Consider the following 25,400-nt stretch of genomic DNA (forward strand, 5'->3'; position numbering starts at 1 on the left):
ACATCACCCATTCTCGCGTCCTGCCCGAACATGTGGCTGGAACTGGAGATCTCTTTTTGCCTCTCATAGTGGACCCTGCGGCTCCTCGCGGCCATTGCACTGCCCCATCTCCCTATCCCAGCCCCAGCCTCCTCTATCCCGCCCTATTCCACCGTCCGAGCTCGCCCGTCGCCTCACCCTGCGCCAGGCAGGAGGCAGGTGAAGGCAGCCGCCCGCGCGGCGCTGCGCATGCGCAGCGCTCTCCCAGGCATGCTCACTGCCGGGGGCGGGGGGAGTGGGACGCGGTGTCGCGGCGTTACCCAGCTCGGCTCGGCTCGGCTCGGCTCGGCTCGGCTCGCACCATGCGGCGGCGGGCGGCCGCGTGCCTCCGGGCGCTCTGCCTCCTGCTCCACCTCTGCACCGCAGGTGAGCGGGGGCGGCCCCGGCCGGAGAGTGGGGCGGGCAAGACGGCGGCGGGCACCCGCTTGCTCTCGGCGGCGCACCTGTTGTGGCGGGAGGCGGGAGGCGGGAGGTAGCGGCTGTCCCGGTCCGGCGGCGGCTGCCCCGGTCCGGACTCCTCCAGCGCTGGCGGGAGCGCCCGGCAGCACCGCGGACAGCGGCGGCCCCGGGCGAGCCCCGCGCTGAGCGCCCCGCGGAGCGGCCGCGCTTCGGCCCCGGATCGCGAGAACCTGGCCGGGGGCTGGGGCAGCGACAGAAAATCGGGACTCTCTACATCCCCTCTTCTTCTTCGTTTATTTATTCATTCATTTATTTCTTAATTTTTAAATACTGGGGGGAAGGCGTTGCTCCTTGTATGTGCTCGTGGCAGCAGGGTTTTTAGAAAGGGAAATTTCAGCTGCGACAGCAGCAGGCATTTCGGCTGTAGCGGTGCTAATAAATCCTCTCTGTGCTTTGCTGGCAAAACGTGTGCCTCATTCAGAAATGCGGAGAACGATGAGCGCCCTAGTACGTACATGAAGTCCCACTGCCAGTTTCGTTCCAGCAGTCAGAGCTTACATTTCTGGCATAAATCTCATGCTTCCGCTAAGCCATGAGAAACTGCTCGTCGTTCAGAGCCCCCCTCTCTCCTGGACAGACTTCAGCATATATATTCTTAGGAGGGAAATAAAATCTGGGGTAACTGTATAATTGAATTAAGTTCTCAATTAAGTAAAGTTGAAGAATTTCTTCGTTTTATCATTTATGACAGGCTTAGCTACTTCTGAAGTAGTAAATTGCTTGTAAGTTCAATTAAGTTTAATTAGGAACCACAATTAAATGTGCAGGTACTGATTCTTTTGCTCCTTGTAAGGTTGCTTTTAGGAGGGATTTTTAAGGTGCAACTTATTTGCATTATCTTACTGCAGAATCATTAAAAGAAATAATTGAACTTCATGTCTCTAATGTAGAAGAACTGCATAAACACATGAACATCTATGTTGTTCTCTTCCACCCTCTCCTTCCCCTCCTGAATTAAGCTTTATTATGAAAATAATTGTTTATATGGATACATCAGCAAGCAGGCACTCCTTTTTGCTTTTCCCCCCCCCGTGTTGTCAGGAGAAGTGGTTTGTATCAGTTATTGGTATTTTATTGCCTTGGAATATTAGGCTACACTTCATAAAATCTCAGGAGTCTCTTTCCTGTATATCTATAGTTAGGATGCTCATTCTGTTATACCTTATATTCATATGTGCAAGAGATTATTGACTGAAAGATAGAGAGCATTTTGTGATCCGTTTTAATAAAAGCCTTAAGCTGCTATTGAATTGTTCTTTTACAACATGTATTAAATTGACCATATGTACCAAATTAGCATACAGCCTCTATTTGACATACTATGTCTTCTATTATCAGTGTATTCTCTATTAATAGTGAAATTTGCATTAGTTGTGTTGTTCTTCATTTTTCTATGCTGCTAATGGAAACTGCCATATTCTGCCAGTAAGCTGTTTACTCTCCTTACTAAGTTTTACTTGTTTCGTTGTTACTGGGAATGCTTGGAAAGAGACCTTGGTCTTTATTATGCAAATGTCTCTAATCATGAAAAGAAGAGATGAAAATAGATGTTTATATGGTGTTACTTTGTTCCCTGGGCAATCTTGGAAAATAATTATTTCACAGAAGACAAGGGAGAGGATGGACAGGAGTTGAATTCAACCTTTGCATATTGGGCACAGTTCCCACTGCACACAAGAGCTGTGCTTCCTCTAAGTCAGGCCTCCATACAACTTGCTCTTGTTGGAAGTCATTGAAAATGTCACAATAATGAAATGGCAAAGGAAGCTTAACATGCTAAGATTTCTGTTTCATCTGCTGCAAATAGAAAACTTAATCTTACACAGGCTACCACTATGGATGTCTTTTATGTATAGCCTAGACTTATGAATTATTGATGGTGATTTTGAAGCTTTGGTTCATGTGAAATCACCAAATGCATTCCACTCGCTAGGTCACAAATGATATCCCAAATGTCAATTTTTGTGTAATGTGTTGGAAACTGCTTGGCTTTTTGTTCTGAGGTTGAATTTATATGAGGCATGTTTCTAGAGAATGGTAAAGACACTGTCAGCAGATATTAAGAAAATCTCCCTTGATATCAGTTGGTGGTAATAGATTTTAGAGAAAACATAAGTCTACATTTACTTGAGCTAATGCTACAGGAAAAAGAATTAATGTGTTTAAGTAGTGCTTTGTAGTGGAAAGGTAATCCAGGTCATATAGCAAATCTGGTTTCCTGTGGAAAGAGAATTCTACTACAGTTGTGTTTCGATAGCCACATATATATTCTCACAAAAACTAGAAAATGTTCTTGTCAAAAACATGATCAGGAATTTTCATGTGCTTAAAAAGGTACCGTTTTACTAGGTTGACTTAGATTCTGATTCCAATATAGCATGACAGTCATGTAAACAGAAAATTAAATCTGATTGTGCTGTTAGTATACGCATATATTGCCAGCTGAAATCAGACACTTGTGTGCGCATCTCTGAAAACAGAATTAGGCCCTTCCACTGAGTGCAGTAGGTTAAGTAATCAACCCGTATAGAGATTGCTGTTGCAGGAAGACCTAAATTTGTAGTGACTGATTACAGGTCAGCATGAACCTTCAACTTACATTATGCATTGCATGAGAGTGTACGACAGCAAAGGTTATACTGCCTTTTAGTATGTATGATTTATTTCATGTTCTTGCAGTAAAAACCTAATATCTCCCAAAGTGACGAGGAAGCATTGTTTCCTTGTAAAAGAATGGCAGGTGGTAGCAAAAACACCAAGTGATGCATTAGATTAACTTGTAATTAGAAAGCCATTTGAGTCATCCAGATTACTCAATTAATTACCTGTTTCACCCCATTTTCTTTTTTAACAAATTTAATTAATGGAATTAAAATATATGATGAATTAAATATCCAGTTGCAGGAAATTTGGGAGAAAAAGCAAATCTGTGATTCTGTGATTCTGTGAAATAGGCTAGGAAAACCAACTGGACTAGAAAAAAACTTACACAGTTAACAATCACCATATCAACCCACCACCTGCCTTGCATTAAAAATCTCTCTTTAAGAAAGAATTTTTGCAGAATTTACTTTTAAGACGAACAAATCCTGGTCCTGGAAAAGCAAAGAGTTAACAACTGAATATTTGGTCAGGTCATCTAAGCCATGGTTTCTTGTGCAAAGGCCTTACATTAGCTTGCTAAGAGCTTCTATTACCTGATTATATTATTCTCTTCATCAGTGAAGAGATGCATTGCCAACCTTAAGTCAGCATAGACCAATACTTTCCCACTAGCCTTTTCAGAGAGGAAGCATGTGGATTCTTTTCTCAGCCTCTTGATTGATCCATTCTTCTGGCCCCTCAGCAGAATCACATAAAATTCAGGGTAGGAAATAGTGGAATTTTATCTTCCTGGGGCAATGCTGTAATAACAGGAGGAATCCTTATATCAGAACTGAAATTTCTTTGACTACAAACTAACACTCCTTTGGGTGCAATTCGCTAGGTGTAGAAATATATGTTATAAATATGCTAGACTAATTCTCAGTTAATTGTTACCACAGTCCACAGAGTGTTCTGACTAAGTTCTGCTGAGTTCAGCTTTCCTGGTCAAACATGCACTGTGTGGTATTCTCATGGTTGGAAATTAAGTGCACTGCAGTTCATACTTAAGTGTTGAGGAGCCTATTTTCTATAAAAGCACAAGCTCTATCACAAAAATAAGAAAAGCTGGAGACTGTACTTTAGTGGTGAGGTGAGATCTGCACAAAATGCATTTGCCATCAGATCCATTTCAGTAAGCTTGTACTAGTGAGTGAATAATTCTAGGTTCTAAATACATTTTGAGTGAAAGTGAAGGAGCTATTGATTTAAAAAATGTGTAAGGATTCTGCTTCATTACACTAACATAATGTAAATGAAGCTGGTACTTATAATTGCCTTCTTTAGAAAACACATTGCTGCCCATGAGTGGGTGTTTTTACTAGAATAGAATTTTCTGTCTTTTATTAGTGGACTCTTGGGTAATCAGAGGGTAGTCATCTGTCTCTTTAAATGTTCTGTTTTGGAGAAATAGTTTTATAATTCAGCATCCAACTTCATGTTTTTGAGGAAGTATTTAGTTGGAAAAGAGATTCTTTTAATGTTTTTATGTGTGGAAATTCTTACGATTCATAATTTGGAAAGGCATCATCTTCAATGAGAGGTTTATGTTCAGTACATCCACTAGGAAATGATCAAGATTTGTAGTCTTGGAATCTCTGACTAATTTCATTTGTTGTATTATCAGAAGACTGAACCATCTTAGGCAGCAGAGGCTGGTTCCAGCTTCTCTGGGGAGTGAAGTAGGATTGTTGCTGAAAATCCATGAATTGGACTCTTGGGGGAGTATGTCTCTCTAGAAGGAGGCTAATGAGATAACTGTGTGGCCGTGTTTAGTGGTGGCCCCCCTCCACAAGGATGTTATGAGGCTTGATGTGGGAGATAGAAGGAGGAGTAGGACTCCTACTCCATAAAGCACAGTCATTGTCCTGTAGGATTTTCAGCATGGCTTTGGAATAAATACTTGAAGAAGTTAATCAGAAGCGCAGAAATCCTCAGTGGGATTTTCTACAGCAATATTACTGCTGAGAAAAGAGCCCAAACTGTAAGAAGTCAACTGAAGTTGACTTCCCTTCATACCAGCTATGGATTTCTGTGGAGATACTATGTAATTCGTGGATATGCTATGCATGTAAATGCTATGCATTTACATCCATTTTATGCAGAGCAGAATTTATCCACAACCTTCATTTGAAAAATGACAGTAAACACAATATTAGCAAACTGATGCATTACTTTCTCACACTTTCTGGAAAAAAAGTCTGTACAGTACATTAGTGCTGGGGCATAAGTATGGCAGAATACTTCAGTGCCTTTGGGACCACTAGCTCATCTCTTAATTCATGTGAGTAGATCTAGTGAAATCAATGGTCTGTGGTATCTAGTTTCAGTATTGATATATCAGGCAACAGGCCCATGAAACGAGATACAAAGTGTCTTTTTGAAAAAGATACAACTCATATGCTTAATCCAAATTAACTGTAGCTGTGGATATTTTTGGTTACGGCATTATTTTTTTCCTACTGAAAAGGACAAATTCAGCAAAAATCAATTTACAGTTGTTTCTATTTTCAGCAGATTGCTTATTAGAAAGGGAAATAATCCTTGCAATCATCTCTCTCCCTCCCTCTCTCCCTCTTTTCTTCCATCTCTCCTTCTCTTGGGCATGTTCTCCCACTCTCATGTGTGCATGTGTGTGTGCACGTGTGTGTGCACTTGCTTGCTCTCACAGATAACACACACACACACACACACACACACGAGTTTTTTATACACCTGCACACACACATGCACATACAAAACATGCATTTTGTATGAATTGATTTTGTCTGATTTTTTTGGTCAAAAGTTCTGAACATGGTGTTTAGGGGCAAATAAAAATATTTTTCCAGATTTTTTATTTGTTCTGTCCTGTGCTTGCTTAGCTCTAGTGTCGTTTACTTGCTGTGAATTTTGACGTGTCATGGGTACCTCTGCTGCAAAGGACCTAGCTAGGAAAGCACAGAACCCTTCCTATGAAGGACTGTGACTTCGTGGCCCTGTAATGAGGTGTTGCCATTGCTAGTAACAAAGCCCTGAGTTTGCAAGGCCTCATGATTGGGACTTGTCAGGCCTGCTCTGCCCAAACTTTCTTGCCTGTTTTACTTGTGTTAGCCCTGGCAGTGGTTTTTCTAATTAATCAAGCATTCATATCTGTTTTAATCTTGTTTATGTTTGTGTGGTAAAACTCTAGTCTAGTCCGCACAGGAGCAATAAGACAGAGGCACTGAGAGTGGAGGCACCGGACGTGATGTAGAGGAGTGCAGGCACAGGATGATAAGAGATGGGGCACAATCTTGGCACTGAAGACCCCATGCTGTAAAAAGCTCAGTAAAAGGTAAAAATGCAGTCCTGGAGTTTGAGAAAACTGGTTTTAGGTGTTAATGAAGATAACAAGAAGAACAAAGAGATAGTATCCAACATCCATATGTGGCACCACTTTTTGTAAATTCGGGTGTAACGTGAATCTGCAGAACATGTGAAGAAAGAGTAGATATAAATGCATGTTAGAGAACAAATATATATATATATATAAGGCCCTAAGAGAAAGAAAGAAGAGAGGAGGAAGAAGAATCCATCAGCACGAACATCATACTCCTCCTGATGAAGGACTCCAGATGCTGACACCACGTCATAACATCCCCTCATTGACAACACCAGTGTGAAAAAATTGACCTGAGGACCCAGAGAAGCATGAAGTTATACTAACACCAGGGAAAGGGATAGACAATTTAAATTGTATCATTCCTATAATTGTGACTTTTTCTGTATTCCTTGTTTTTCTATAAAAATTAGATCTAGACTAACAATTCTTCTTGAATTAGATTGTTAAGATTTTCATTATGCTAACAATAAACTTTTGGCTTCGCTTACCTGTATAAGGTGTGCTCATCTTTGTTCATGAACAAAGCAACAGGGTTGAGAAATTTATCTGCTTGAAGGAGGCTGTGAGAAGCTATGCAGGAGTATGCCTGATTGTTAGGTCTAGCAGCCTGCTTTGGGTAGGGAATAGCTTAATTTGTGTTGCTCCAACAGGTTTTGTCTAAAGAGGAAGCTGTGGTGTGAAGGAAGGATCTGATCAGGCTTTGTGTTCTGGCACAAATCTCTGAATGATGGAAACAATCACAACCTGCAAATCCCTCTGTAATATGTGGGAAAGTAGTTTCCCAGGTGAATTTTTTTGTCAGTTCCAAAATTTTCAATGTGTTTCTTCGTGTATGTGTTACCAGAGCAGCAAGTGGATTCATATTTTTTCCTTTTCAGGTTTCTCTGGTTTACCTCACAAAAACACTTTTGAAAGGATATTCTGTTGTCCAGCTAATGTTCAAGTCATATTTTAGGCACTGTTTAACTGCATTTTATTGTCAATAATTTGTGGTGCACCATGCTAAAGTTGAACAGTGTTTGTGTTTAGCTAGAACTGCATAGCTTTGTGCTAATGAGATTTAGGTTTGATTGATGTACTCCTTTCCTGATAGTAAGACATATTGCTAACTAGATGATACAGATGCAAGGCATACTGTCTCCAGACAGCTTTTGTTTTCATTTTTGCTTTCAACATAATTTAAAACTTTTTTATTTCCCACCAGATATGTTGACTCCTTTTGATGTGTTTACTGGTTTGTTTGGGATTTTTTTTCTAATTTTTTTCGTTTTTTCTTTTCACTTGGTAAGGTAGATGAAATAGGGATAAAAAAATAGATTTCGTGTATTTTAAAGGCAAAGCCAAAGAGAGATCCTGTTGCCTGCACCAGAAGGGACAATCTTCATAGCCCCAAAGAGACAGAAGTCTTTTAAACCTACAGCAGTGTTCATCCTATGTCTGGAGTTACCAGTAGTTAACATTTCTCTTAGTTTCATTGTCACTGTGACTCCTAAAGAGTTAGAACCATGCTCCTAAATGGCTAGCATGATATTAAGCATTTTAGCATTTTAGCATTTGTTTTCTCCTTCCTGTGGGCCAGCACCTTCTTGGCCCTTATATAGACAAGAGAGAACTGCAAATTGCTCTGCAGGTTATGAGTCCATTTCTATCTCAATGGTCTAAGAAGAGGCAGACAATGAATATCCCAGCTGTAGGAACTTTGGCGTTATTGGTGAGGTTTGATCAATGGTCATTAAGTACATAAGTACATTGACCTGCCTCTCACAGTGACTAGGGTGGCTGTCCAAGAAGTAATGAACCATGGTGCAACAGGTGATAAAGCTGAACTTGTCCAAAATCTGGGGCTGCCTTATAGGTTTGGAGAAAGTTTGTATGGGACAAAGAGGATCTTTCAGAGCGGTGAGCAAACAGAAAGAAAAAGAGCATGGGGAGCTCAGGGTACAAAATTTAAAAGTTTACCAAAGTTTAGTGCAGCATCTGTTATTAAAGAGAGTTGAAATGGTTATTACATGAGATGATTTACATGAAGAAAAGTTAGATTGTTTTCTAGAAACAAAGCTAGACACAAACCTGCTTCTCAGAGAAATTCTGATGTGAATTTGAAAGTAACCACTGATTATTGTTAATTTTGGAGCAAATAATGAAATAATATTTTCCACTGTATCTCAGAATCACAGAATATGCTGAGTTGGAAGGGGCCCAAAAGGATCATTGAGTCCATCCCCTGGCCCTGCACAGGACACCCCAAGAGTCACACCATGTGCTTGACAGTATCGTCCAAACACTTCTTGAACTCTACCAGGCTTGGTGCTGTGACCACTTCCCTGGGGAGCCTGTTCCAGCACCCAACCACCCTCTTGGTGAAGAACCTCTTGCTGATATCCAGCCTAAACCTCACACAACTTCAGACTATTTCCTTGGTCCTATCACTGGTCACCACAGAGAAGAGATCAGTGGCTGTCCATCCTCTTCCCCTCACAAGGAAGTTGTAGACTGCAGTGAGATCTCCCAGGCTGAACAGACCAAGTGACCTCAGCCGCTCCTCATACGGCTTCCCCTCAAGGCCCTCACCATCCTCGTTGCTGTCCTTTGGACACTCTCCAATAGCTTAATATCTTTCTTATATTGTGGTGCCCAAAACCGCACACAGTATTCAAGGTAAGGCCTCACCAGTGCAGAGCAAAGCAGGACAATCACCTCCCTTGACCGGCTGACATGAAGACAGCTATACTTAACTGACAAAGAGGTGAGGTTTTTTGGTTAGAAGTAGTAGGATGGAATCACAATCTGAACATATAATCTGTTCTCCTCAATGCTAAGGCAGAATAAACTACAATTCTTTGTAAATACACTTGAGGAGAGTAAATTTTTGGAGAAGGAATACAATTATTTTAGTTAAAAGGTAATAGCAGCACTGAATGAATATTTTAAGTGAATCATAAATAACTGCATCTTGAAGTAGAGTTCAAGATGGTAGTGTGAGCAGAATGTTAGACATACTTTAGGATAAAGTTTGCTAAGCTTCGGAGGAGAAACCTCTAGGAATTCTTTTTTTTGAGCCTTGTCCTAGGCCAAATTTACTGAATTTTTGTCTATGTTGGGATATCTGAAGCTTCAAAGGCCCTCAAATCACCTTTTTATTATCATACTCCAGTTCTTCATAGCTTCTACCAGTTTCCCTATGAGCCACAGGGAAGCATTTTCTTTTTATGTAGAAGTACAGAACTTGATACAGTAATCCCAGTCTTCTCTTACTTAATAGTTGGAGAGCGGCAATATTTAAAGGTGGTGTGTAGCAGAAGTGCTGGTGTTTCTAACTACTTAATTCTCCAAGTGTCTGTTTGATGCCTACTGCTTGTGTTTAGAGCTAAAGCCACAAGAGTCAATCAAGAATATATTACTCCTTCATCAGATTAAGAGGAAGTTTATATTCCCCTGTAGTATCAATGGTGGCCTGCTATGGTCCGAAGGGGGGATGGGGCTGTGGCACAGCATGGGTTCAGGAGACAAGGTAGGGTGCAAGTAGAAGGCTTTATTGAGGCGTGCACAGGATTTTTTATCAGTTCAGGTGGGGAAAGGGCCAGAACATGGGGTGTCTCATGCCAGAGCATGAGACAGACAAACAGGGGAACAAATCGGGATAGGGGCACAGGCAAAGGGGGGAGGAATGTGGAAGGGGCGAATAGCAGCTGTCTCCTCTCTGCAGCTTCTTCAGCCAATCAGAGAAAGGAGCGGGGAAGCAGGGAGCAGGCAACTCGTGGCAAGACCAGGCATGTCCAGGCTGTGCACTGTGTAATGTGAATACAATGAAACCACATAATAACAGTAAAGTCCATATAATAAAGTCCTGTCAATTGCTGTATGTCTTTCTCCACACCTGGAACCTCTCCCATCCTGAATCTTGCTCCTTCACAGTGGCCTACTTGTTAAGGTCAACTGAGGCTTCCATGGCAGTTCGAGAGCTGGTCTGGTTGTGGTTAGGACCTTATACACAGTCTACTAGGGTTAATGAAGTTTTTCATATGGGGCACTGTAAATCACGTAACGTACTTATGATACTGGGGCTATGTGGACTTCCCAGACAACCAAATTCAGCCTAATAATTTTCTTGGAACATATTTGAACTTCCCTGCTGTCAGCCGATGAGAAAATTTTTCTGTGAGTATAAAGTGTTATGTTGTGTAGTTAGACTTGTTAATTTCTCATTTCTACAGGTTGAGCCATTACCAAAATACATTTTGTTATCCATCTTGAAAATATACTGCAATGGACCATGTGTGGCTGCAGGGACTCCTGTTACTGATGTGACATTTATCAATCTAATGGAAGCAAGTCTGCTGGAATTTAGTAGCAAATGGTGATTCTGTACTGAGAGTTCATAGGCAAGTGAGCTTTTCAGGGGGTTCCTTTAACTATTGTTTTATCAGAAATATTATTCAGTGAAGAATTTGGGCTACTAGTCAATTATAATATTTTTCTGCTTCTTTCAGTAAAAATAAGTGAAATAAGAGGGAAACTTGGAATATTAAAGTGAGTTGGATATAAAGAATTTCAGGAGAATCACAGGGGATTTGACTCCCTCAGAAGCAAAGGAACAGGAATGAAGGAAGCAAAGAGGACACACCAAATGTGTCTGTGGTTACATTTCTGTGTATAATCTATTATCAGTTTTGGAATACTGGTTTTCTGGGAAGGAGATGTAAAAATAAATCCAGTAAAGAGGAGACTGTGAGAAGTAGTTGACAATGAGAAGTGCTGACGCTTCCTTGTTTTCATTTTGCCACTGATGCAACTCTCTGAATTGCTAGTTAAGGCCAGCCCTTAGGATTTTATCAATGAAGCCAACACCTACAAAGCTTAATGAGATCCCATCAAGCTTAACAAGTTTTGAAATTCAGCCATCTTTAAGACTATACCCTGAAGTTTCTCTTTTATTTTCTCCTGCTCTCAGACATCTTCCCAATCAAAACCTGACAACAGCTGTACACATGTGACTTCAGTGGTCATCCAGGAAATTGTGTCTGTTTTAACCATTTAAAAGAGGAGTACTATTAATTTTCTGTTCATGTATGTTCTTAATTGCTTCACCGCCTACAGACATAGACCCACTTTTGCCAGAGAATGCATTTTCCAATGATGCATAGCAATCCCATAGCAAGATAAGGTATTGTCCTTGAATTCCCTAACTGAAATTTCATGAGGAAATTAGGTCAACAGAATGTAATTACCTGCACTGAAACCTCCTAAGGGCGCTGAGTAGTACAAATGAATGATTATTTGGATTTGCTTACAGAAGCAAAAAAATCAGAGAAAAAATTCAGTCCGAATAGCACAAAATGATTTCTTGTTTACCCTAAATTGAAATATGTTGTTGGTGCTAAGCTGTTCTTCATAGCTCATTATAAGAATTAAAATAACATAGATTTTATATTTTTTAACTAAAAATCAGCTCCCAAATTTAACATTGCCATTTACTCCAACAGCATCTGTAGAGGAAATTCCAGGCTGATCAGAGTGAACTCTCTGGGTTCACTTCCCTTAGAACATAAAGTCCCTTTTGTACCACAGGGGTTTCTTAGAGTGCTCTTCCAGGAGGTGACTAATGCAGCTTCGGTTACTTTTTATCTATGAGGGAGCGGATCCTTGCCTATTTTTCTGGTCAGATCCACTGTCTTTCAGAATGGGAACTGAACTGGTTGTTGTAGCTATTCTGTTCAGCTTAAAGGCTCTGAAGATTCAATATGTTTCATCCATGAAAAAAAATCCCAAACCACCAAAACCCAAAAACAAATAAAAATTTAGTCCTAGTTCTGGTCACCCACACTGTAAAGAAGTTCTTTCTATATTCAGGTGGAGCTTTCTGTGCATCAGTTTCTGCCCATTGCTTCTTGTTCTATTGCCTTGCACCACCAAGAAGTGCCTGGGTCCATCCTCCTGACACGCTCCCTTCAGATACTTACAGGCATTGATGAGGGCCCCTCTCAGTGTTTCCTAGATGCTGAAGAAGCCCAACTCTCTCAGCCTGTTCTTGTTAGAGAAATGCTTGAGTCCCCTGTCTCCAGTCCTGTAATCTAAGAGAGTTCTTTGTGCCCAACACCGAGTTATGCAAGGTATGGCTAAATCCACACACCTCTGTCTCTTCTTCAGAGAGCCAGATATTCCACTGGCTGGCCCGGTGATGCTTGAGTGAAGGTTGGGTCATAACGAGATTTGGCACAAGGGAGTAGAAGGCTTCCTGATATAAGCAGCCGAACAAGGAATGCAGAGTTATGATTATGGACTTCTCTGAACTTTCTCTTTTTTACATGTTTAAGTCAGATTTTTTAATCTGGTTCTTGGCCTTTTCTCTTTAAGTGCCCATATATAAAAGATGATCACTGCAGTTCTCATCTTTGGTGTTATTGGGTGATTAGATACATCATAAAGTCAGCTGCATATATTTTCCTATTGGAGTTGACACCAGTAAGGAGTTGAACTTGGCTCAGCATGTGCTCTGCTCTTTCATGTAATTTTTGAAATGTAACCATGGCTAAAAGTATAAATAACACTTTAAAAAGCCCTGTGAAATTCAGCTTAAGAGTGGGATACAGTTCACATACTTAGTACACTGTAGTGCTGTTAACCTGTTGTTATAGAAAATGCATTGTGGGGGTTTAATGGAATTCTTGTATTCTTTTCAAATTTCGCAGAACCCGAAGATCTCATTGAATTTCCAGTGCCATCCATCTACAGAATTGCTTAGCGAGACATTCTAAACTTATTCTTCTTTTTCTACAGGCTGCCTTTCTGAAGACAATGACCACTTTTTGGCAATTCATCAGCGAAAGAGTGGAAAACCTGTGTTTATTTATCACCATGTGCAGAGTGTGGAGAAAAGTCTGGATACAAACAGTTATAAGGATTCCAAGAAAAATTTTCATTCTTCTTCCCACACCAAAATAAGCAAGTTGCACCCTGCGATAGTAGTTAAATCAGCCTTTCCCAGATCTGTTTATGACCCATCCCTCAATCTGTTAGCAATGACTGGTCAAGATTTGGAAGTGGAGAATCTCCCGATTCCTACAACGAATGTGATTATTGTGGTAAGTGACTTTTTCTGGGTTCTGGAGGAGGATTTTTTGTGAATAAATATGCCTGTAGATAAATATAGACAGATTGTAATTTTAGGTATCCAGATTTTGTATTCCACTGCCTGACTGATAATCTAAATCTAAATAATGACCACATGTCTTGAATTTCTTCCATACTAGTGGAATTTACATTCATATAAGCTCACTCTGATCAACAAGCAATCTGAAGAATCAGTGCAGAATATAGCTTCTCTGTAGCTAAAGAACTTACCTTTGCCTCCAATGCTGTTAATCCTCTTGTCTTGCCTGATGTTTGCATCACTTTTGCTGGATGGGCTTTATACTCATTCTGCATAGGGCACAAGTATATGTACTTCAGGGAACAATACTACAAATGACAGGGAGACTTTAAAAGAGTCACAAAGAGACACAAAGTTTTTATTCACTTCTGTTTCTCTGGTAAATCCATCATTAGGCTTACATAGTGGTTTGAAAAAAAGCTTATTTCTTGCTAAGAATAAGAACTGTGTTTTTGTTGGTTTAAGCCATATATCCTTCTTCTGGGACATATGGACTGGGGACCCTCCTCTGTCAGTTAACTCTGTATATGATCTTTCATATTCTCAAAAATGTGGTGGCAGTGCTCCCTCCTGGAAAGAAGGGCATGTCAGTTTAATGGTGTACCGGTGCCACCCTGCTGCATCCTCACCCTTGAGGCCAGTGGAGCAGCCTACTGTCAGTAGAGCTGTCCTCTGTGGGGTGCACAGCACAGTCTGTATGTGTTCTGCATGGACACTGCTCTGCCTCATGCTGGTGCATAGTCAGCCCTACTTGATTATGCAGATGAGATTGGGCTCATCTTTCTCCTTCCTGGAGAGAAGAAGAGCCACTCATGATGGCTCATGCACTCATTAGGGTGAACTAATAAAGATTAAACTGAACCTTGTAGATTGCTCTGTACAGAGGCAAATGCTAGATTAAAAGAGAATGGCCTATACAAACAAAGAAAAAAGAGAGAGCATAGAACACTAGGGCATTAAGTGTTTCAGAATCCTGTATGAGTTCCCCATACTGTACTCTAGAGATTTGCCCTCATGAATGCACTAAATACAAGAAAGACTAGTGACAATGAAAAGAATAATGAGGGAAAAAAGAAAGTAGTAATTTTATTAGTCTAATGATAAAGTTAGTATAAATATGTTAGTATATTTAAGTGCTATAATATAAAGTATAAAGTATAATTATAAAGTACTATCAGGGAACTAGGCTCAAAAAGCTATGCTCTGGACTTGTTGCATCCCATATGAATGAGACCTCCTTATTTGAGTTTAAATAAGTTAGTCCATCGTTAGTGGACTAGATTCAGTTGTGTGAAAGTGTCCATATCAGAGCAAAATAAGGCACTGACGACTTTGCAAACTGCAAACAGACTCCCAGTACTGAATGGTACTGATCGGGATGAGAAGATGCCAAAGAAGCTGGATACATCTATGCCCCGAAGCTAAGCTAAGCCAGCAGGGCCAACTCCATAGTGAAGGTACCTGCTCTCTTCTTCCCATAGCAAGCATTATTTCAGCTCCTGTGAAGGTGAAACCTTTCTATTAGTGCAAGGAACTCAGAATATGCATGGCCATTCATTTTTTTCATTATATGACATTCCTACCTATGACCTGTTATTTGAGTAGAGTTTTGCACACTTTTGGAGGCCTGCAGTTCTCAACTTACAGTGGAAGAATCATGCAAAATATTCTTGGGCTACACTGATTTTAGCTGACTGGCTCTGTGCCTGCATTAAAAGCTAAATGAGGCAGATTTCCAATTGGCACATAAAGTCACATAAAAAAGGTCTATTAAATCTATATTAAGTTCTCATTAAGTGACTTCAGTATGAAGCTTTGCTACTCCATTTCTAGGATGGAGCTGCTGCTCTAAAGCCTTCTGTTCTGGTTGAGAACCGTATGTGCTTTAAGGGGAGTATAGCAGCATGAGCTAATCATGACATGAAAGCTGTTTATTGCTTAGGATCTTCAGCTATCTCTGGATGTACTAAAGGACAGTGGTTTTAGTTTGTTTTTAATGTCATCCTTTCAGAAAAAGTCTTTGGGGAAGCCTATGTTTAAAGCCAAAATGCTGAGACTCAGACAGTGATTGGACTATCTTACCATCAGAAATTCTGAAGGTGTCTTCCTTAAAAGGGCAGCTGTCCCACAGCATGATGGTTGCCATCATCCAAGTGCAGACATGCTCCTTCCACATTTCTATATTTCAAAATTTTGTTTCTTCTTCTTGAATGTCACCTGAAGAAGATTGTGATGTTAATGTCATTGCCAAGAGAATCTGTTTTGTTTTGAATTGCTCATATATCGCTCCCTCTTTTTTTTTTTTTTTAATTAGCACTTACTGCTTGTTGCTTTTTGGTTTTTATCATGTAGGGCAAGAGTCAACATTTGTTGTTTTGCCCTGGCTGACCCTATTTGTTCCAGCCTTTAGCAGTGTTGTTGGTTACTCAACTTGAAAGGGCAATTACTAGTGTTATTGCTTCCTATAATCCAGTTACATGACAGGTGCACACTAGGATTTCGTATGAAAGCCAGCAACTTTTTTTTTTTTTTTAAAATAAATCAATATTCTGTTGGTTCTGCAAAGGGGAGGAAACTAAATTCAATCTAATTTCAGTGACTCAAGATCCATTTCTTCATGATAAAGGTGGAAAGGTAAGGTGAATGGATCCTAATGTAGAACTATTACAAGATCACATTTTGTGCTAAGGACTAAACTATCTGACAAAAAAATGTTACCAATGCACAGCAGAGTGCATGAAGCCAAGAACTCTCCAGGTATTCTGTCAAAAAGGGGTGTTTTGTGACTAACAATAAAGAATGCATGTTAAGAAGTAATTTTACTGAAACTGGGGAAATTGTAGTGCTTGTTTGCCTAAGGGAGGAGGAAGAAGGATTTATTTTCTGGGAGTGAGTTTTATTTTAATAGAGGCTTTCCATCTCATTACCTAGTATTAAGTTCCTGTTGTTTGTTTTTGTGCGTGTGTTCAGTTCAACTAGTTTGTTGAGGGAAGTGAGCACAATTCAGAGCTCTTAGAAGCATTTTGATTGTTCTATAAATACCTTAGCGCTTACCCATATGTTCTGTTTAACTGTCTCTCTACATGATGTAAGACCAACTCATCTGAAAATTGCTTGGATAACATACAGAATTACATAATCCTTTTGTAATACTTGAGAGTTGTCTATTTGTAAGCTTTTATTTTGGATCTCAGAAACTATGTACTCACTGAACATATTAGAGAGTTATTAGTGCAATGAACAAGTTCTCCAAATGTTTATTTGTGTTTATGCCAAGTCTTTCCAATATCGAATGTGAGTACACCAAGGTGAAGACAGTTCATGGAAACTGGAAATACAGTGTGGATAACCATTTATGATAGAAAATGCTGTCTAACATACTTATTAAAAAACTGAAAGACATACATACATATATGTAGTTAGGGCTGAACTTGGGAGAAAAGCAGAAGGACTTGTAGTAAAGGTTACAGCTCAGATTGGGTCTAAAGTCTCATGGAGATGTTAAAGCATCATCCCTTGTAACCTGTCTAAAATCTCTCTCAGGCACGCAGGTGTATTGTACCAAGATTGGACCAAGCTACTCACATGCTTTTTTCACTTGTATCCTGTGAAATATTTCAGAAATATGACGGTAATGAACTTGCTCAATATATCGAGATTTTCCCTTTCACACCTTACTCTTACTGTACTCCTTCTTGTATAAACGTGAAAATCTGTCTCATTTTCTGTTGCTCAGAAAGGTCACAGCACTGTGCTGTAGCCTAAAATTCAGTGCATCTCTTCAGTTTTTTTTGATTTACATGAGTGTTACTGAACTGAATTGATTTAATTAGTTTCTTTCAGCAAATGTCAACAGGACATAAGATTCACAGAGAGCCACACAGAGCTTCTCTTTGCCTTTTCCATGGCATTTTATGTAAGGCTGAATGCCTGAGAGCTATAGCTTTCCCATACCATTGCATCTATTTTGTCACCAATGTTTGAACTATTTACCTTCTGAAGAGCACAAAGAAGAACTTCAGGTGCTAGTGCTTTGAGAGAGGATTCAGTGGAAGAGTAAAGCATGCAAATGTATGTATCTATAAGTAGATATTCATGTGTGAACTAGGTATTCAAGCTTCAGTATAGATGATGAAAATCTACTCTGTTGGTCATCTATTAAGCTATCTAGCATGTTTCTGAACACTTTCTGGATAACTAGGGAGTTAATATAGGTCAGACACCATATCCAGTAGGCAGACTACATGTGATCCTCCTATTCTGGAGATTAGTACTGACATGGGCCATTTCCACCTCAGTTTTCTGACAGCCAGATAACAGTACCAGATGCATTTAATCTACTTGTACAATCTACTAGTACAATGCCCGCTTCAGGATGAGTTCCCTAATTTCAAGAGACTGTAGTGACAAGATTTCTATTGATGATAGTAGGTGCTTAAGCACCAACTGCACACTGACTACTTTACCTATTTATATATATTAAACATACATGCAGACATGTATGTTTAGTGACATCTTAATCTGGAGCTGATCCCAGCTTAAACAACACATTTTATGGTGAAATAATGTGAAAATCCTTTCCAAATCTAGGCACAGTTCAAGTAGGTGGGCTGCTTCAAGGTGGCTTCGGGTGCGTGAAAACCACGTGGCTGTGAAACCACAGCAGAACTGCTTTTACACTTATGTCAGACTGATCCTGAAAGTACTGCTATATCCTCTTATATAACTTTCCTCATACTACAAACTCAGAAAAGATACATCTTTTGCTTGCTTGCCTTCCATTCCCTTAATGCTGATGCATCTGGTTTAATTACCAGTGTCAAAGCCCAGAATTCATCTATATTATTTGTTCCTAAATTTTATTTCTTTATTCCCACAGTTCTTTTCTGCTGGAAATGTCTGTTTTTCTAATTCTTTGTTCTTTCTGTGAAGCCATGGCTTCCATGTGGAATGTTGTTTCTAAGTTCATCTAGGTACACACAGAACATCCACTTGCTTCTTCCTTTAGATCAGCAAAACAATAGGAACCACACTACAACATACACTTTCTTCTGAACATTGAAATTCCCTCTAGTGAATGGTTTTGTTGGACTGCCATAAGGAGAACTCTATGAATAGGGCTTGATAGAAAGGTGAAGGCAACCAATCCTTCCAATCATTTTCAGTCCAAAAAATGTTTTACCTATAGCTATATCTTTTGTGGAGACATTCAATACAGTTTTCTTTTCACAAAAATGGAACAATGTCTGTGGAATTTCTTAAAATGAAAAATGCATATTTCTTCTCACTGGCAGTTTGACAATACAAGATACCCTCTTTTTCAAGGCTAAGTAACAGAGTTTTACTGAATGAGAGGAGTAGGAAGTGAGAGAGCTCTTGAGTCACAGCATCAAGCTGCATGTGATCTTTCTGTGTGCCAGAAGGTAAATGACCTTCTGAGAATCCCAAGAAGAGAAGATGCTCTGATAATGTTTTTTCACTTAACAACATGCTCCAGTTTTCCCCAGCTGTCCACTCCACTGACTGACTGTTTTTCCAGAATCTCTCACTATTCTTTTCTCTGATGCTGAATACCATGCCTTGATATAAGATGAAATCTCTTCCTTTCTTCAGTTTTCTTTGGTAGGAACTCTTCCATCTTTCAAATACTGTCAGCCTCTGCTAGCTCAGCATCCAACCAGTTAAGTGTCCCAGTAAGGCCATGGTGAACATTCTGTAAAAGTGTGTTTAAATGTTACAGTTTCAGTCTGATAGATGTGCATAGAAGTCTGTGAGAAACGCTGATAGCTGAGAGCGATTCATTAGACCAGAAATTTAGGACTGCTTTTAGGAGACCACAGACTAAAAGTCATTCTTCATTTGGAAGGGAGGAGGAATGGATAAGACTGGGGATGTTCTTACAAAAGAAGAGGCACGTTTTCTGAAGCAAGTGATTTGTTGTTGCTCATGTACATTTTGCCTTGCCTCATGTGTTGCATGATATGTTATACTATACTATGCTTAATTTGGAACTTATTCAAAATGGCAGTTTTATCAGCCCTGTACAGTAATGTCCTAATTTTCACTGGTATAGGTGTAGACATATGCCTATGTAGTTCTATTTCTAGATGTAATTATACTATACTGCAATAATAAAAGTGACTAAGGACCTGCTATTTGAATACTGTGCCTGAACCTGGGGTCTCAGCCTCGAGTCTGTCAAATTCTGACTCCAAAAACCATTTACCTTCTGGTGCATGGTAAGATCACACACAGCTTGGTGCTGGAACTCAGAAGGCTCTTTGCATCCTCCTCCTCCCAGCCAGTAGAAGTACCCTAAGCTCACTCCCTCTGTAGGTCTTGTGAAGAGGTGGTCAAAGTACTTTTGAAAGTATATTAAACTAAAACAATGGGTTGAGAATAAGGCAAAAAGTATGAGTGAACAAGTATTTATGAACAAGTAGTCCATAAATGACAGGTCAAACAGAGCTGGGGCAAACAGCCAAACTATCTATGAAACATAACAAAAAGTCAGATGTCCCATTTTGTCACTGAACATCTGTTATTGCCAGCCTAAGAGAGGAATTGGCACTGGGCCAGGCCAAGGACATAAATAGAAATCATGTCTCTGCAGTGACTTCTCAAGGGAACGTTCTGAGAAGTAAGATCTCAGAATCCAGTAAGGTGTCAAGTGTGTCTCTCTCCATTTCCAGGTCACATGTTTGACGGATGCTTGGAACAACAGAGGACAAGTGCCGTGCTAATAGGGTTTAGTAAAGACAGTGAAGTTTTAAGATGTCATTATAATTACAGTGCTGAATTGTTCACAAGCTCTAAATGTTAATCACACCTTTTAATAGTGGGCAGTATCAGTCAATACCGTGTGATTGTTATAATCACTGTTGTACCCCTTTACACTTTACATTGTGACCCCTCGTATCGGGTCTTCACAGTATTTGGCTTCTAGTCTCAAGTGCACCTTCTAGTAAGAGATTGATGCTCACCATTATATTACTCCATAAATAATTATACTTGACATAACATATCTGCAGCAAGCCTTGCAAATAGACCTAAGTAGCCTGCAGCTCTGTCATTCTGGATTTTGTTTGCACAAAGAAATCTAGAGTCTGCATTAGTTGGCCTCATTTGCTTTCTGCTTCCTTCTGTGCACTTCAACAGGGATAATTGCATGCTGAACCATTATCATGGTATTGTGTTTGCTGTCAGTCTTTGTGGAAAGCAGGAACGGTTGCATTAGGTTGTAACATGCACTAAAACCTCCTTAAGGCACTTTTTTATCATCTGACTTGCGAAATGGTAAAAGAATGTTAGTGGGATACTCAGCAGTCCGGTGCTTTGATTGATTTTCTTACTGCTGGCAACTTCGGGGTTACTTTTGTAGCATTCAGTGGGATGCCAGGCTTGCACAAAAGCTAGTCATACCTTTCACAAATTGCCCCGATCCTCCTCAGTTACAAAGTATTCGTTTTCCTGCATTTTTCATTGAAGGGGAGAGGTTTCTTGGAGCAATTTAGTTTTCTTCATAAGCTTGACTGTTTAAATGAAAACTGGATTTCAGGAGCAGGTATGTTATATGTTTTTAAGCTAAGGCCTAAAGTTTCATTGACAGTTAACATTGTGCAGTTCATCTTTAAAGAAGGTGTCAGTTGTTCCATATTTCTTTAAGCTGTGTATTCATATAACTAGCCAGTCCCAGCTATAAATTAAATAATTTTGTGTAGCAGAACAGAATCTGCTCATGTTTTTTCATTCTTCAAATATTTGAGTTTTGTCCTCCAGGAAAATCTTTATTAATTGATAATTTATTTTTATTTTTTAAACAGAGATTTTCCATAAAATTAGATTTAATTTAGATACAGTTGCAGCCAAATCAAATATCTTCACTGTTGCTTAAGCATTTTCAAGATTTCTTAGAGCTTTGGGGGAACTGAAATGTGAAAGAAAGGCTGTATACCCAAATGTGGGAGACCTGGCTCGAAGACTTGCTCTAAAGGAGGTACAGAAAACTGAATTTGAGGTTTTTCTCATTTCATATGGTCTAGTCACTGAGCTCCACTTATCTCATACTCACAGATGAAATGATTTGTTTGACCCAAACCACATTGTTTCAGCTAACTGAAAATTTTGAGAAGTATTGATCTGAAAATTTTGAGAAGTATTGATCTTGGGCTGATTCAGTACAAATTTCTTGTATGTGTTTTGAATGGGTCTCCAAAAGAGGGAGAAAAACCTCACAAACAAACAACATGAGGCCCCCCTGCTGTCTCCTTGTTTCTTATGTGGCCCCATTTATTCCTCTGATTGAAATAGACTTCTGTACTATTTCTGTGCCATGCTCTACTGAATTGCAGAAGAAAAGACACAGAAGCTCTTTGGCAGTGTCCAAACTGCCTTTTCGGTGTTTCAGCATTTGGTTTCAGAGGTAGCCTTGGATTCCTCACTGTTTGAAATTGCACCAACTCCGTTACTCTAAACAGCACAGACAGGCTTGTATTTCAGTGGAAGTTCAGGATATTGCTATACCTTCATCAGTGTTCTCTTTTCCTTTTACAAGTGAGTGGAAACCTATTACTGCTTAAATTTGACTAAGGAAGGGGAAAGTTTCCTGGCATGCAGAGTTACAGGCTCCATCACTAGAATCACACATGCTTGATGTTCAAAATTATAAATGAACTAAATGGCCATACTGGGATCATGAGATCCACCAATAAAAATCAGTGACTACTTCCCACAATAAATCTATGCGTTGTATTAATAATGTTTAGGAGTAAAGAATGAAGAAGCACTTTTTCGTCTTCTTAAAAATTCTTTTAGCACCCTCAGAGAGCTATCTCTGTGAAAACCCAAGTCCCCTGCAGTAGCATTTAAAAGGCAGATAAAGGGAACTCAGATAAAAAGACAGCAAGACAGCATGTGTTTCCTTATCAGTCAATGTTTTGTTGGATCTGGCAGTTCAGCCTCTGGAATAATCTTTTTGGTTCTTCACTTCTGACATTGTTGTTAGGAAAAGTGACAGCTTCTATAAAGTTCCTTAATAGATGGTTTGTAACGTGTTCCTGTATGTAACCCATTAAATAATAAGCCTTATGAAAATTGCTTTTGAAAAAGAAAAATGTTTTTTATATCATCATGACATTCATATGTGATATATTTAAAACACAGTGAGATTTTTGAATCAGCCAAACAATATTAGGGAACAGAAGATGATCTTCTGAACACTCTTTTTAAAATACTTCATAGATCTAGTATTACTGCATTTTGGCATCCCTTTTGCAAAAAATAAATATTGAATTCTGAAATTAAATGCACAGGTTCAGAGGATATTGAAGTTTGAATGTGATAGCATAGCTCTCAAGTGAATGATGTTTTTTCAGTCACCTCAGTATCAAAATGGTTCATGGAAAGAGGAATAACCCAAGGAGGTAAGCAGAGAGGTACAAATTCTTTGTCTTTGTTCTTGTTGCTAAAAGCATTTAAGTGATTTTTTTACTGTCCTTCCTTTGAAGGTCAGACATGACTGACAATTTGTAATGGAGCTAATTCTTACTTGGCTCTATACCACAATAAACTGGTGGAAAATACTTTTAGTGGATAGACTGCTTTAAATTGAGTATATGGTAGAAGCATCATGAAAGAGTTGGGGATATATATCAAGACTGCTAATATAATACTGTTTAATAGAGTAGGAAAGTGGTTGACTACATATGTTATATCAATGTTTATTTAAACATGAACTGAAACAAATTTACATTTCAGCCTTTATTAGCTGTCGGAGAATAATAGTGGAATGTCTGCTTTGTACAAATTTGGCTGAGATTACACATTCTCCTTGGGAATGGTCATTGTGTAATAAACTGTAGTATAGAAATCAATGATCATATAAATCAAGATTTTTATCATATGCTAAAGCAAACTTTGCTTGATTTACAAAATGTTATTGATTAAATTGAATTTAATTTTTTTACTAATTTTTCCACTGGTGTTTTCAGAATAAGAAGTTATCTTTTTGCTGGTACAAGATTACTAGTAATCTTGGGGGTTTTTTTGAAAACACACTTAAATAAATAAGGATCACTTCTTTTACAGGCCTATGGTGTTCTGGTAACACAGCTTTCTGCACTGTTTAGCCAAATTGCTGATGTGCTTTCTTTGTGCAACACATGATATGTTGTCTAATTAAGAACACAACTCTGGAGGCTAATCTTTACAAATGGATATGATATTTCAAATTAATGAAAAAATAATTTCACATTATAACAGTTTATTTTCAGGTACTGTAACATGTAATTTTGTAGTGGTACAGTCTTCAGAGCTGACAGGTCATTAAAACAAAAATGTTTGGGGTTAGTTGAAGAATGACCTTAAGTACTCTTAGAGCCTTTTTATTCTTTAGGCAAAGTAAAGCTGAAACAATATAGAAATTATATTCCTTGTCTTGAGGTGATGACGAAAAATAGAGATGAAGCAGACCTTGTCCCTGTATCAGTTTGGCCTGGCTCTCTTGCCAAGTCCAAGCTGTCCCCTTCCCTCTCCTGCTCTTTCAAGTGAGGGAAAAAAAAATGAACCACAGAAAAGCCGAAAGAAGCCCAAAGGAAAATGGGATTATATAAAAAATATATATTTACATATATTTACAGTTATATATACAATTTGAATATATTGTACACACGATAGGGAGCTCCCGAGGGGAAAAAAGGGAAAAGGGAGGGGGAAACGGAGATAAAAACCCTAAAAAAACCCAAATATCCTCCAAATGTACCCCGTTAATAAAGAGCTAACAAATAAACACAAAAAAACGAATTAAATACTTCCCTGAACGAGACAGCAGAACTGTGGAAAGCACCAACCAACTCCCCCACACCTCCCGAAGGGAACGGAGATAACGGCAGGTCTGAGCAGGCAGGCCCTGGCCTATACAAGCAAAGACCATCTGCAGAGAGACCTGTTGCCTTCAGCCACCATAAGAGAGAAGAGAGCGAGCTCTCTTATCTGTGCCTTATTTATATGTTGTGTTGTGCTAAAGGATGATATGGAATACTTCCTTGGATATCTGACCCCTGTTGCTAAGAAAGGCCTAAAAAAATCCAAAAGCCAGCCCACTACAATCCCCAAAAGCTTTCTCATAGGTTTTCTCCGAAATGTTGTTACAAGATATGTGGCTCTGCCTAAATAACCATAGTAAAAGTGTATACAGGCAATAGAGATTAACTTGAAAATTAATAGTACTTACTCCCTTTCTTCCACTATTTTCTGTTTAAACTGTAACTATATTAGTTAAAGACCTCTCCCCTTTGTCCATTGCCTACTAACACAGAATCACAGAATATGCTGAGTTGGAAGGGATCCACAAGGATCATTGAGTCCAACTTCTGACTCTGCACAGGACTCTCCCCCAAAGTCACACCATGTGCCTGAGAGTATCATTCGAATACTTCTTGAACTCTGTCAGGCTTGGTGCTGTGACCACTTCCCTGGGAAACCTGTTCTAGTGCCCAACCACCCTTTTGGTGAAGAACATCTTGCTAATATCCAACCCAAACCTCTTCTGAAACAACTTCAGGCCATTCCCTTGAGTTCTGTCGCTGGTCACCCTAGAGAAGAGATCAGTGGCTGCCCCTCCTCTTCCCCTCACAAGGAAGTTGTAGACTGCTGTGAGGTCCTCCCTCAGTCTCTTCTTCTCCAGGCTGAACACACCAAGTGACCTCAGCCGCTTCTCATACGACTTCCCCGTGAGGCCCTTCACCA

At 39.5% G+C, this 25,400-nt stretch overlaps 1 protein-coding gene across 2 annotated transcripts in view; it reads left to right on the forward strand.

The window, feature by feature from the left end:
- The first annotated feature begins 285 nt into the window (after window positions 1-285).
- PTPRR (protein tyrosine phosphatase receptor type R) overlaps window positions 286-25,400 on the forward strand; it is a 147,856-nt gene continuing 122,741 nt past the window's right edge. Inside the window, exons 1-2 of one of the 2 annotated variants that reach the window (XM_051795889.1) lie at window positions 286-405; window positions 13,283-13,587. In XM_051795889.1, coding sequence (XP_051651849.1) covers window positions 342-405; window positions 13,283-13,587 — 369 coding nt within the window. In that variant the 5' untranslated portion in view covers window positions 286-341. Of the gene's footprint in view, window positions 406-13,282; window positions 13,588-15,095; window positions 15,113-25,400 lie in introns of those variants that run through there. The other variant, XM_051795891.1, reaches the window with a different exon arrangement.

Source organism: Manacus candei, unplaced genomic scaffold, assembly GCF_025592945.1.
Source record: "Manacus candei isolate 608988 ecotype Guabito, Panama unplaced genomic scaffold, ASM2559294v1 h1tg000043l, whole genome shotgun sequence".
NCBI classification, from domain to species: domain Eukaryota; kingdom Metazoa; phylum Chordata; class Aves; order Passeriformes; family Pipridae; genus Manacus; species Manacus candei.